The 12362-nt window shown below is 46.6% G+C and overlaps 1 protein-coding gene across 1 annotated transcript; it reads right to left on the minus strand.

Moving 5' to 3' along the window:
- Positions 1 to 9568: 9568 nt before the first annotated feature.
- LOC144821910 (uncharacterized) lies at positions 9569 to 11558 on the minus strand. The gene is made up of 2 exons (XM_078679058.1): positions 11291 to 11558; positions 9569 to 10536 (listed from the first exon to the last, which is right to left on the minus strand). The coding sequence occupies exons 1-2, from the start codon at positions 11421 to 11423 to the stop codon at positions 9569 to 9571; spliced, it is 1101 nt and encodes a 366-aa protein (XP_078535184.1). The 5' UTR covers positions 11424 to 11558.
- Positions 11559 to 12362: the final 804 nt, after the last annotated feature.

Below are 12362 nucleotides of genomic sequence, written 5' to 3' on the forward strand. Positions count from 1 at the left end.
GAAATCTGGATAGATAAACACCCCTTACCAAATATACACAAGTTAATTGCTGCATTATCTGGAGCTACTGTTTTTTCTTCCATTGATTTGGCTAGCGCTTACCACCAAGTGGAGTTGATTTTTGGGAAAGACAACATTGAACATGATGAGAACCTAGTGTCTGTCTTAGAAAAAGTTAAATCTAAGGGTCTTACGTTAAAACTCACTAAATGCAAGTTTAGACAGGATAAAGTAGAGTACCTAGGCCATGAAATTTCGAAGGATGGTATCAAACCCAAGGTTAACCATGTTCAGAGTATCGTCAATGCTTCTGCACCTAAGTCAAAAGAACAATCACTTTCCTTTTTAGGTTTGACTGAATTTTTTGGTAAATTTGTAAAAAGTTATTCAGACATTGTACATCCATTGAGGACTTTACTAAAAAAAATGCTACATTTGAGTGGGGCAAGGAACAACAGGAATCTTTTGAAATTCTTAAATGCAAAATTGTTAAGGCCCCATTTTTGAAACCATACTCAGTGGGCAAAGAGTGCATTGTCTATGTTGATGCGAGTAATGTTGGGTTAGGTGCCGTATTAATGCAGAAAGATAGGTCTGGTGAGTTTGTTGTGTCATACGCCTCGAGAGCTTTACGTGATGCTGAAAAGATTTACTCAACTATTGAGAGAGAGTTACTTGCATGTACTTGGGCATCTCAGCACTTTAGACAATTTTTGTGGGGAACAAAATTTTCTTTAAGAACTGACCACAAACCTTTGATCACTATGTTGTCTGCAGGTGGGGGAAGAGTACTTACTGCTCGTTTAGCAAGGTTAGCAGCCAAATTACAAGAATATCGTTGCGAAGTTGTATACGTTCCAGGACGTTTGAATGTCCATGCGGATTGTATGTCACGTTTTCCTGCAAGTGTTACCGTTGGTAAAAGTGTTGATTGTGATGTTGCATACTCCCTTGCAGATGTGAATGTGGTTTTAAATCAAGAGGGTTCTTTAGTCTTGTCCGAGAAGGTTTGGTTAGAAGCTATGGAAAAAAATGATGTTTTGACCCTAGTTAAGCAGTTTTTGACTAAGGGTTGGCCTGTAGAAAGGAAACTTTCTGGTGAATTGGCGTCATTTTACAAAGTCAGGGATGAATTAATGTTGAGTCAAAATATAATTGTCAGGTCTGATAAAATTATACCTCCTTTGAAACTAAGGGAAACGATTTGCAAATTAGCACATGAAGGACACATGGGTATGTCTACTACTAAAAGGAGAATTAGAGAGCACTACTGGTGGCCTGGTGTCGGTTCTATGGTAGATAACTGGGTTAGGAATTGTTCTCCTTGCTCGTTGAGTGACAAATCTGTGAAGAGCGTTACCGTTGACACGTCTCCCATTGAATATGCCAATGGTCCTTGGCGGAGATTAGCTATTGACATTATTGGACCTTTCAATTACCGAGTTATTCGCTTTAGTTTTAATTGACTACTTCTCAAAATGGCCTGAGTTAAAAATTGTTGAGAGAACTTCTTCTGAACATGTGATTGAATTTCTTGATGAAATATTTGCAAGGGAAGGTTTACCAAAAGAACTTATTTCGGACAATGGTCCATAGTTCATCAGTAGGGAATTTGAAGATTTTCTTAGTAAATGTGGCATTGTGCATAAAAGAACTTCGAATTACTTTCCACAAGCTAACGGCCAAGTTGAGAGTTTTAACAGGGTCATCAAGGAATCTTGCCAGTTGGCTGTGAAGAGTGGTTTGAAGTGTGTAGTAAGTCCAACCACACAAGAGGTAGATTCCAGGTAGATTTATTACAAGAGGAACAGCTTAACAACCACTAGAAGGAGGTGAAGTTCTCCAAGTATCAACCTCTCAGTAACGGTATAGGAAAATCGATCACCAACATTCTAGATGACATGGTCACAATCTAAATGACATAAATAAATTCTAAATGACATAGCGTCATGGAATACCACACACCTCCCCCCTTTAAAAAAAAACAACAACAAAAAACAAAACCCCAAGTGAGAAAAAAAAAACAAATAAATATAAAAGAATTAAGTTCTAATATAATCTTTAAATTTGGAAGGAATGCATTTTACACGCTCACTGCGTCTTAGCGGAATTTCTTCACAATCAACATTTGGTAAAAGGTTGTCGACTTCGACACTAGAATCAGAAGTAACATCAGAATTAAACACAGCATGAAAATTATTTACAAACTTGTTTTCTAAATTGTCATAGGACGGCAAAAAGGGATATAGTGGAAGAACAAAAGTCATACAAATACCTGGGAATAACAATATCAAAAGGTGGAATTCATAAGGAGCACAAAGCAGCAATTCAAGCAAAAGCTCAATCTCTGATCTTTGCGTATCGATCTGTTAAAGGAAAAATGGACTGCCCAAACCATAAGCACCTATTAAAAGTCATGTCAGCTCAAATTTTGCCCACCTTAACCTATGGTCTAGTTAACTGGTGTGGTAACGAGGCTGATTTTCTAAACGACCTACAGATAAAAATCTATAAAGCGGTCTTCAATCTCCCAAAATCCGCCTCAGTTTCCCAAGTCAGGCTTGAATTTGGACTGCAAAATCAGTATTTCCGGAGCATGAGCGGCTTCGTGAAAATCTGCAACAAACTTCGATCAGCAGATCCAGATACAATGGACTGGCTGAGCTGGGAAGAAATCAAACAACGGGCGGAGAATGATTCCGGAAACACATGGGGGAAGTACCTGAAACACTGCCTGGAAAAGCTGAACCTGGAACTAGCCTGGAAAGTGGGGACAGACAAATCAACCCTAAGCAGACTAGCTAACTGGGCAGCGAAAAGGAAATCCTTTTTGGAGGACAAACATTCCCTTGCAAATCGTCGACATGGCTGGACCATCATTAACTCTTTTACAACACTAAAACCTCTTGCATATCTTACATCCCATTTTAATGGTCACTTAAAAAAAGCTTTCACAGACTATAGGATGGGCATGCATGTCTCGAAAGACTTACTACCCTCTTGGAAACACGCCCACCAGTCGGAGCAATGTCGACTCTGTGGGTATAAAAATGAAACTCTAGCCCATCTTTTCTGTGTATGACCGGCACTGATAGGACAGAGACGACGATATTTGAAATCCATTTTTAATGAGATGAACATTCGCTCCTGCAGACATGCAGTTACAAGCTGGTTGGGAGGCTCCTCCACAATTTTGATATGCCGGGGACTCAAATTTCTGACTGAGGTTAGTAAATGCTTAAGAGAATCTTAGCAGGGGGAATATCATGACGAAGGACCATCAGGGACACCTTAACTCCAGGGTCTCATATTGGGATAAGAAAAAGAGACCCTGAAACAGATTGAGTAGTGTCCGAGGAAGTTCCTTCTATCTCTTTTTAATCTGAATCATTTTTTTTTAATGGTATCTGATCTTGAGCAGTATTAATTTAAGAAATGTTATTAACTTGCATTGTTATTTTATTATGCGAATTTGTAATAATTTTAATTAATTATGCAATACATTTTGACTTTGACTTTGACTTTGAGAGGTGCGTCCCTGCTCCTAGTTTGATCCTGATCCAGATATCAGTGTGCAGCAGTATCAGCTGATCCAAAAGGGGTTACGGTAGCCCCAGCTATCCAGTTTCCCCCATTGTTAGGCACGATCTGGGTGGTCGAAGGCTGAGGTAGTCTATGAAGCATAGAAATTAGGGATATTTTGCCACTTTAGCCACATCCATCAGCAGCGCTAGCGCCATGATGTTAGTAGTTGTTCCTTTACCGCAGCAAAACCCAGTTTTATTTATTGGGATGATAGAGTTTTCTGATGCCCAAGATGTTAATTCTTCCACGATTGTTCCCGAATAGTACTTTGCCTCAATATCGACTAGGGCAATTAATCGATAATTGTTTGGGGCTTTCCTGTCACTGTGTTTAAAGATGGGGATAATTATCAATCCTTTCAGGACTCTGGGATTGTGAGCATGCCTTTTATATCCTTTAAACTTGGTGCTAATGCCTTACTCCAGTATTCCACATCATGCTTGAAAAGCATTGGAGGAATTCTGTTAGGGCCTCATGCTCCTGTGAGTCGACCACTAGCTATTTGTCCCTTGATCTGCTTTCACCTTGTTTCATAGCAATCTTCATTGTTGAATGATGATGAGTCAGGGTCTGCTACCGATTCTGTTCCCAAGTGTTTTTGTCTACTCCATGGGGGAGTCGTTGTGCGTAGCTTGTCTAGGGTTTTGGGTTGTGTCACTACTGTCGACAGTGCCTCTGCCTTCCATTTTGATCCCGGGTTCTTTGTCAACCTCGACATGCAAATTTGTTGAAATGGCTGAAGAGGTATTCTGCCCAAGCAGCCTCTGTTATGTTGGAGTTTATCCCTGGGTGGTGTAGTGAAGACAGGGCACTGCTTGCACACATTGCTGTGTTAGCTTATCAGACGTTTAAACACTATTTTGCTACTTTGCCGCTTTTGCACACAACACTACATGTAACTGTTGTTCTAAGTTAAACTACTTGATTTTTCTCGCATGAGAACAGCTTGTTTTTAACATCCCTAGACTTACATCACGATCTTAGTCTGTACACTGCATACAGAAGCCTTCAATGTCACCATAACAATGTATGCTGTTATTCGGGTTGATCGGCTCACGCTCTAGACACAACATGGACACAGCTGCAGCTAACTGAAATTCTAGCGCTTTTAATATTGCACTGCATGCATGATTTTAGGCACTTGGAGAAAATCCTATTCCAGAGAGAGAGCTTTGCTGATCCTGATGTGATTCACTTCTGCTGATCTTGGAGGTATGGGGTTCCCCATTCAAGCCTAAGAGACCTTCTATTAGTATTATAAAACCAAGTTCCTAGCAGGGGAGGGTGGTTCACAAGGCACTATAGGACCTGTTTCCACTATCATTATAATATGATTTCTCATTTTGGGGTCCATTAGGATGTCGGGCGGTGGCACCACCGCAGTGCTGACGGGGTGAAAAAACGCCTTTTTTCAACCCGCGAGCAGCGGGAAACACGTCCGCCATATTAGCATAGCAAAACATAGGTCAGTTCCCATCCGCCGCAGAGGGACGTGCACCACCATCAAAGTGCGCCCGCCACCGCGGCGGTGGGAGTCAATGGAGACTCACCCTCGTGCGGAATGACGTCCGCCTCGCTCCACAAATTAGGATGGCCCAAACAAGCAGATGCACCACAGCGGAGACACTGCCCAACCAGAGACAGCGGAAACTCGACAGCGGAGCGCGATAGCAGAGACCCGGTCCACACCACCCGGTCACAACCGCCATGGACCCAGCTCTACATGTGTTTCCGGTACTGTATCTGCTACAGCACTATCATCTAATAGGCCTCCGTGGACGACGCTGCAGGTACGCAACTACACAAATACAACACAGAACACACAGGCTGACACAGGGTCCAAAACCACAACAGACACCCTGCTGGGGATAATAACACATCCACACGGGCAACCACACATGACCCACCTGCCACCAAGTCACCCCACTGCATCCTGGACACACATCGACCGTGAACATGCAGCAACGCCTCGGTCCCGGTCACGTCATCGCAGTGGTAAACATATGCGCACAATGCAGAAGGCTGGGCCAGTCCAAGGCATGGGCAGGGCACAGAGACCACAGGGACACACCCTTTCCAGCCACACATCAACACACCCCATGAAGTCACAGGCCAGGTGCCCATTCTGTGCACCCCCATGCACACCAACAAGCAACAAGCACAGCAACAAGCAAGCACAATCCACACCCTGTACCACACAACAAACAACCAGGGAGAGAGCCACTGCAGGATTGGCTGACAAGGAACACACAACACCAGTGCCACACACACTGAAGGCTGCCAATACTTGCCAGTACATACACATACAAACAAACACACACCCTGGGTGTAGCCACAAACATAACACACACACAGGTATGCCTGAACAGATGCCTGCCCAATAACAATACACAAAGACTACAGGAACACACACAGAGCTCCATCAGAAACAGACATACCCTGTCAGCCAAACTGTGGAAAGGCAATTGGAACACAGACACAACAGGAGTGCACAACCACATCACTCAGGAACAAAACACACACAACATACCACAAATCACACAAGAAGTGCACCAGCAGAGAACTACACTGCCACATGAAACCAACCACAGATGCACATGAAAACAAAAATGAACAAACACCACAGGACATCAGGGGATGCACATCAGGCTATGCCAAGGCCACATAAACACAGCACTGTATGCACTACAAGCAGTGTGTGCAGAGCAAGCAGAACAGTCACACACAGACATGACTGACACAACCTCAACACACACAACTCAAATTAGCACAGCACAAACACAACAGCACACCCAGGAAGTGAAGCAATACCACAGCCAACACACATACACCCAACACAACAACAACAGATGCACCACTCTGGGATACAAGAGCACAACCATATTGACCAGAGCACTGGGCAGCACACACAGCTGAAGTGTACATGAGCAATCCTCACTGATTAATAGCACATGAACACTACACATAAACCATTGGGGCAATGCCCAGAGTGGAACATCACTCTTGGCCCAAGAACTGCACCACAAAGCACAGTGTCACAAATGAAGTGATGGGGAGGCACGCACACATGGAAACCAAGGGGACAGCTGGCATCAAAGTGAACTGACTTGCATGTCAGTAGTAGACATGTAAGGGGTGTACCATACACAAATAGAGGGAGTGCAGACCCACATAAGTGGCACACATAGGGGATGGCATTACACCACACACACCATGCCATACAGGAGGAGAAAAGGCACCATGTGCCTGCAATGCATGAGAAAAACAACCACAATGGCAGTGTGGAGCAGCAAGGCCACACAGTCTACACAAACACACTCAAGACACATGGATGATCAAACAAACATATGTCTCTTTCACAATCCAGGGCACACACACACATCCACACCCCCTACAAAGTCACACCCTTCACACTGCACACCTCTTGACTACCCAAGAGCACACATCTCTTGTAGGCCATGGGACCAGGACTAAGAGCCAACACAAGATGACCATATGCATACATAGCTGGGCACACATAAAGGAATAACACACATACATCATGACATTGCCCAGCCTGCATGCAAACCTGTGCACAGCATCACACCCTGCGCTGGCAGTGTCCCCCAACCTGGCATGTGAACAATGTAGCCAACAATAGCAAAACACTAAGAAGAGAACTGCATGACAGGTAAAATAGCCATCACAGATAACACTAGTATCAGTGTATGAGTGGGCTGAAGACCCTGTCACCCCTGTTTAAAAATGTGATGCGGCCAAAGAGCTTAGCAATGTTTAAGTGACACATAGAGCATGGGGCAGAGGCAACCAAATGCACACACCAAAAGAACTGAAGTCAGCAAGGACACTGATAAAACAGACAACAGAAGAAACTGTCTTTATTCACATATTGCATAGATATGACAGTAGAACAGCAGTAGACAAGAGCAAGGCACATAATGCTGATCATATGCAAGATAATCTGCACAGGCCAACTCCAAACAGGAAGGCCAGTGTCCATGGGAGGTGGCACAGAAAGTACATTAGAGGCTGCATAGGGGAGACTCCAAAACAGCAGAGCAACAGGGCCAGTGGCCATGGCAGGTGGCACAGCAAGCACATGAGAGGCTGTACAGGGGAGACTACAACACAGCAGAGCAACAGGGCCAGTGTCCATGGCACAGGTGAGAGTACAACACGGCAGAGCAACAGGGCCAGTGTCCAGGGCAGGTGGCACAGCAAGTACACGAGAGGCTGCATAGGGGAGAGTACAACACAGTAGAGCAACAGAGCCAGTGTCCATGGCACAGGTGGGAGTACAACACAGCAGAGCAACAGGGCCAGTGTCCAGGATAGGTGGCACAGCAAGTACATGAGCGGCTGCACAGGGGAGACTCCAACACAGCAGAGCAACAGGGCCAGTGTCCATGGCACAGGGAAGAGTACAACACAGCAGAGCAACAGGGCCAGTTTCCATGGCACAGGTGAGAGTACAAAAGAATGGAGAAAGCGGAAATTCCACTTGCATGTGGAGCTGTGCACACTATTATCATTGGTTTCATAAATAGATTGAACATTATAAGTTGATGATTGTGAAAATCCGATGCAATAGCTAGAATGCTCATCAAATTCCTTGTTTCCATTTCAGACCCCCGAGGAAGGGTCAACCTCGACCCGAAATGCATTGGGTAGATGTTAGATGTTCAAGTCATTAATTGCCTGAAATCAATGGAGTAATTGAATTCACCATGTAAAATGAAAGAATAAAAATGAAATGAAGTGAAATTTCAGAGAAAGTTTGAAAATTCTTGACATAAAAGGATGAAGATATAAGTATGAGACCATTGTGGTCATGATAATAGTGTGCACAGCTCCACATGCAAGTGGAATTTCCGCTTTCTCCATTCTTTTGATTCATCACAGAGTGTTCCTAGACAAAGCACTTTAAAGGAGCCAGTAGCACAAATGAACGTATGATATTTTGATATATATAAAACAAAGGGAGATTTCGAGTGCCAGACGAATAAAGCAAAGACAGGTGAGAGTACAACACAGCAGAGCAACAGGGACAGTTTCCATGGCAAAGTGCAGGGTCAGGACATAAAAACCTGCACAGGCAAGGGTAGAACAGCAGTGAATGACAAGGCCAGTGGGCATGGCAAAGTGCAGAGTCAGGACATGAGAAGCTGCACAGGCAAGGGCGGAACAGCAGTGATTGACAAGGCCAGTGGGCATCGCAAAGTGCAGAGTCATTACATGAGAAGCTGCACAGGCAAGGGCAGAACAGCAGTGAATGACAAGGCCAGTGGGCATGACAAAGTGCAGAGTCAGGACATGAGAAGCTGCACAGTGAGTGTGTCTGACTGTACCCTTCCGTGGGCAGCAACACACCCAGGTGGTAAACAATGGGCAGGACTAGCACACCTGTATGAGAGACAGGTGTATGAGGGGGACTACCACTCACTCTTGGCTGACTTGGAGCTGGCTGTGTGTCAGGGACAGCAGGAACACTTGACTGGGGAGAGAGAGGCCCAGGTGATGTAGGACTATCAGTGACTTGGCAAGCTGGAAGGCTGTTTGGACCAGGTGGTGTATTGGCACGTGGAGGTGGAGTCATGCAGACCTGTGACACAGTGTGGGTGGGAAAGGTTTGAGGGGTGACATTCCACTTCTTGGGAATTCAAAATGGCTTTCCTGTACTGGGATTAATGGGAACTGGTGATGACACAACAGGCACACACACCAACAGAGCCACATCAGGATGCAGACACTGGCACTCCCTCTGATGACGTGCTGGATCCTGCGGAACGCTTCGCCTGGCTACGCCTCTGGCCCTCTGTCCCCTGTTTGCCAGGTGTACCCCCTGCAGTTCCCTCCTTCCCCTGTTTTCTAGGTGTACCCCCTACAGTGCCCTCCTTTGCCTGTTTGCTTGGTGTCCCCCCTACAGTGCCCTCCTTTGCCTGTTTTCCAGGGGTAGCCCCTACAGTGCCCTCCTTCACTTGCTTCACTGGGCTTGGAATTGGAGTTGATGTGGCGGGGGAATGTGGCCCTGAGCCCTTCCTAGGTGTACCCTTGCCATACAACACCTCCTCAGTGGGCATAGACACTGCACGCCTAGCTCTACGTGAAGTTTTAGGGACAGGAGAGTCCTTCGCTGGTGATGCCTCTTAGGCATGGGAGCCTGATGTCTGCTTCTTTGCTTTTTCAGCCTTGCTCTTCTCTGACGGGCTCTTGTCTTTGCATACTGGGGTGGCTCTGCTCTTCTGTGGGGATGGTGTCTGTGGGCGGCACGCTTGGGTTTCTGCTGGGTGCTTCTTGTGCTGTATCGTGAATGTGACCCTTGGGAACCGTGATCACTATCATCCGATGTGGCCACTGACTGAGGGGTGGACAAAGGCACTGGAGAAGGAATGGGAGTATGTGCCTGTTGAAGGGCAGACGTCACTGAGGATGACAAAGCCTGGACTGTACAGTGTAGCCCACCCACGTCAAAGTGTATGCCCTCCATGTAGGCAACCACCTGGCCTAATTTTTTGTGATGGTGACTGAAGGCATTGAGCAGGGCTGTCTGGCCCACACAAAGCTGGTGCAGGAGCTCTCCAGACTCAACACTGGGGACAGCAGGAGGGAAAGGTGCAGGCTCAGCGGTGCCAGGTGTGAATCTAACTTGTCCCCTCTTACTGACAAGGACACAGGCAGCACCAGAGGAAGTGGATGGGAGGCTGGCCACTGGCCGCTGTGTGGTAGAAGATGATGCAGAGTTCCCATTCCCTGTGCCTGCCAACATGGATGCATCACCGCTGGCATCAGATGATGTAGTACTTTGTGTCTCAGGCAGGGATTCCTCCTGTATACTCCGGTCCCCCTCAGATGCGCTGGTGAGCTCTGTCTCACTGGGCTCTGGTGCAGCTGTAGTGTTACTCTCGCCACCACTGGTTTCCGTCTCCTGTTCCTCCGTGTCCACTGGCGATTCTGCATGAGAGAGAGATGCAGGGTTGTGCTAGTGTCATCATCAGGACAAAGAAATTCAATCAATGCAGTACAGGAGATGCCAAAATCAACATGGTGACCACCACACCCTGCAATCACATTGCAGCAACACACTACATAGACCACAACAGTGCCTGTAACCCTGAATATCTGCCATGACTGAACCATGTTAAGGCCACACAGCACAACACTCTGCCCGTGGATGAAGTGTACCAGGCACACAACTTGCACTGCCCACACCTAGGGACATGATGTGGGGACACCACTTATTACCACTGATAGACCTTGAGGGAACAGGAGGGGACAACAGACACACCTATTAGGACATGACAGTCCACAATGACAAGTAGCCCATACCAAACACCATGTGGTACTCTGGGGCATATTGTTGTCAGATGTGTGGGCCTCAACGATCATGGTGCATGCAAAGTACGCATACATGAAGTCACACTCAGATAGTGGACACTGATGTTCACCCCTTAATAGATTCCCCACCCTATCCCAATGCTGAATGACCATGTAGATCCTAACACATCTGTCTATGGGAAAGCACAGCAGGGAGGATCACCTTTGTAAGGCCAGTTTGGGCCAATGCATGACACTGGCACCCATCCCAGCAGCCACTCACATGACAGCGCACAGCACCACACCATGAACATCACATGAGCCACCACTGCCAGAGGCCCTGTACACATGCATCCACTCCCAGCCAAAGTCACCCTCCCCAAACACTCACCCCTGCCTTGCTGCCAATGCTCCTTCAGACGTGCATCCAGCTCAGGATGAGTCACTGCCAGAATGTGGCCCATCAGTGGTGTCATGCTGCACCGTGCCAAACGCCCAGTGCGTGGTAGCAGCCCCAAGGTCATCTCTGCCACGTTCTTTGCCAGGCGGCCGATGTCATCCCACCTCTTGTGGCAGTGGGTGCATCATCGGTTAGATACCCCCAGGGCTCGCACCTTTGCTGCAATGGCCCTCCACACAGCCTTACGCTGGTGTACTTGAGCTGCAGGCATGGGAGAAAAGAAGGGGAAATGATCAGTGACACAGTGTCATGTGCCAACATCTATCTGTACAGTAGCAAGACACAGACTCATTACCAAATGTAATCTCCCTCCATCCCAAACTGGGGTACACCTCACAAGGGCACTCTGCATGAGCCAAGCAGATGTGATTGCATGCATTTATGAGGGGGTACAGGGTCCCTGATAATCTCACACACATGCAGGAGGACTGCACTGAACCCCCTCAGTGGCTTGCACACATCTCCAGTCCTATGCATGTCTGGCCACTACATGCATCACATATCAACCTGTGTCTGTGTGTAGAATCACTGTGTGCATGACTGGGCAGCATTCAATGAGCATGTCATGTGCACATATGTGTATGTAATGTGTGTGGCATCGGTTTACATGGACTCACCAAGAAAATATCTATCTACGCAAGTATGGCCGTGTGCAATTATACAGGGCTGAGATGGTGCATATTTTTATTTCAGTGTGAATGAACAAGAGTAAGGACACAGTAAGTGCAGTGATGTGATCTTGTCTTGGTGGGCGGGCACTGGGCATAGCCTCTAGGTTCACACTGAGTCAGACAACAGGGGCACACAGAGACAATCGGCCGAGCAATTACTGTCCTGGCACCTGCATGTCCAACATCCTGTGGCTCTGTACGGCTGACAATGTAACACACTCCACTCAGACATACAAATGCAGGCAGGGAAAACCGTGACATTGGGACACACACACTCCTTTGCCCTGGAGACAGCATGTTTGTCAGTGTATGACACAACCCCACATCCCCAG

This window comes from Lissotriton helveticus, chromosome 2_2 (assembly GCF_964261635.1).
Source record: "Lissotriton helveticus chromosome 2_2, aLisHel1.1, whole genome shotgun sequence".
In the NCBI taxonomy this organism is placed as follows: domain Eukaryota; kingdom Metazoa; phylum Chordata; class Amphibia; order Caudata; family Salamandridae; genus Lissotriton; species Lissotriton helveticus.

Coding starts and splice junctions, on each gene's coding strand:
- LOC144821910 (XM_078679058.1), bottom strand. CDS start 11,423: ATGACCTTGGGGCTGCTACCACGCACTGGGCGTTTGGCACGGTGCAGC. Junction 10,537..11,290: donor GCATTGGCAGCAAGGCAGGG/GTGAGTGTTTGG, acceptor TCTCTCATGCAG/AATCGCCAGTGGACACGGAG.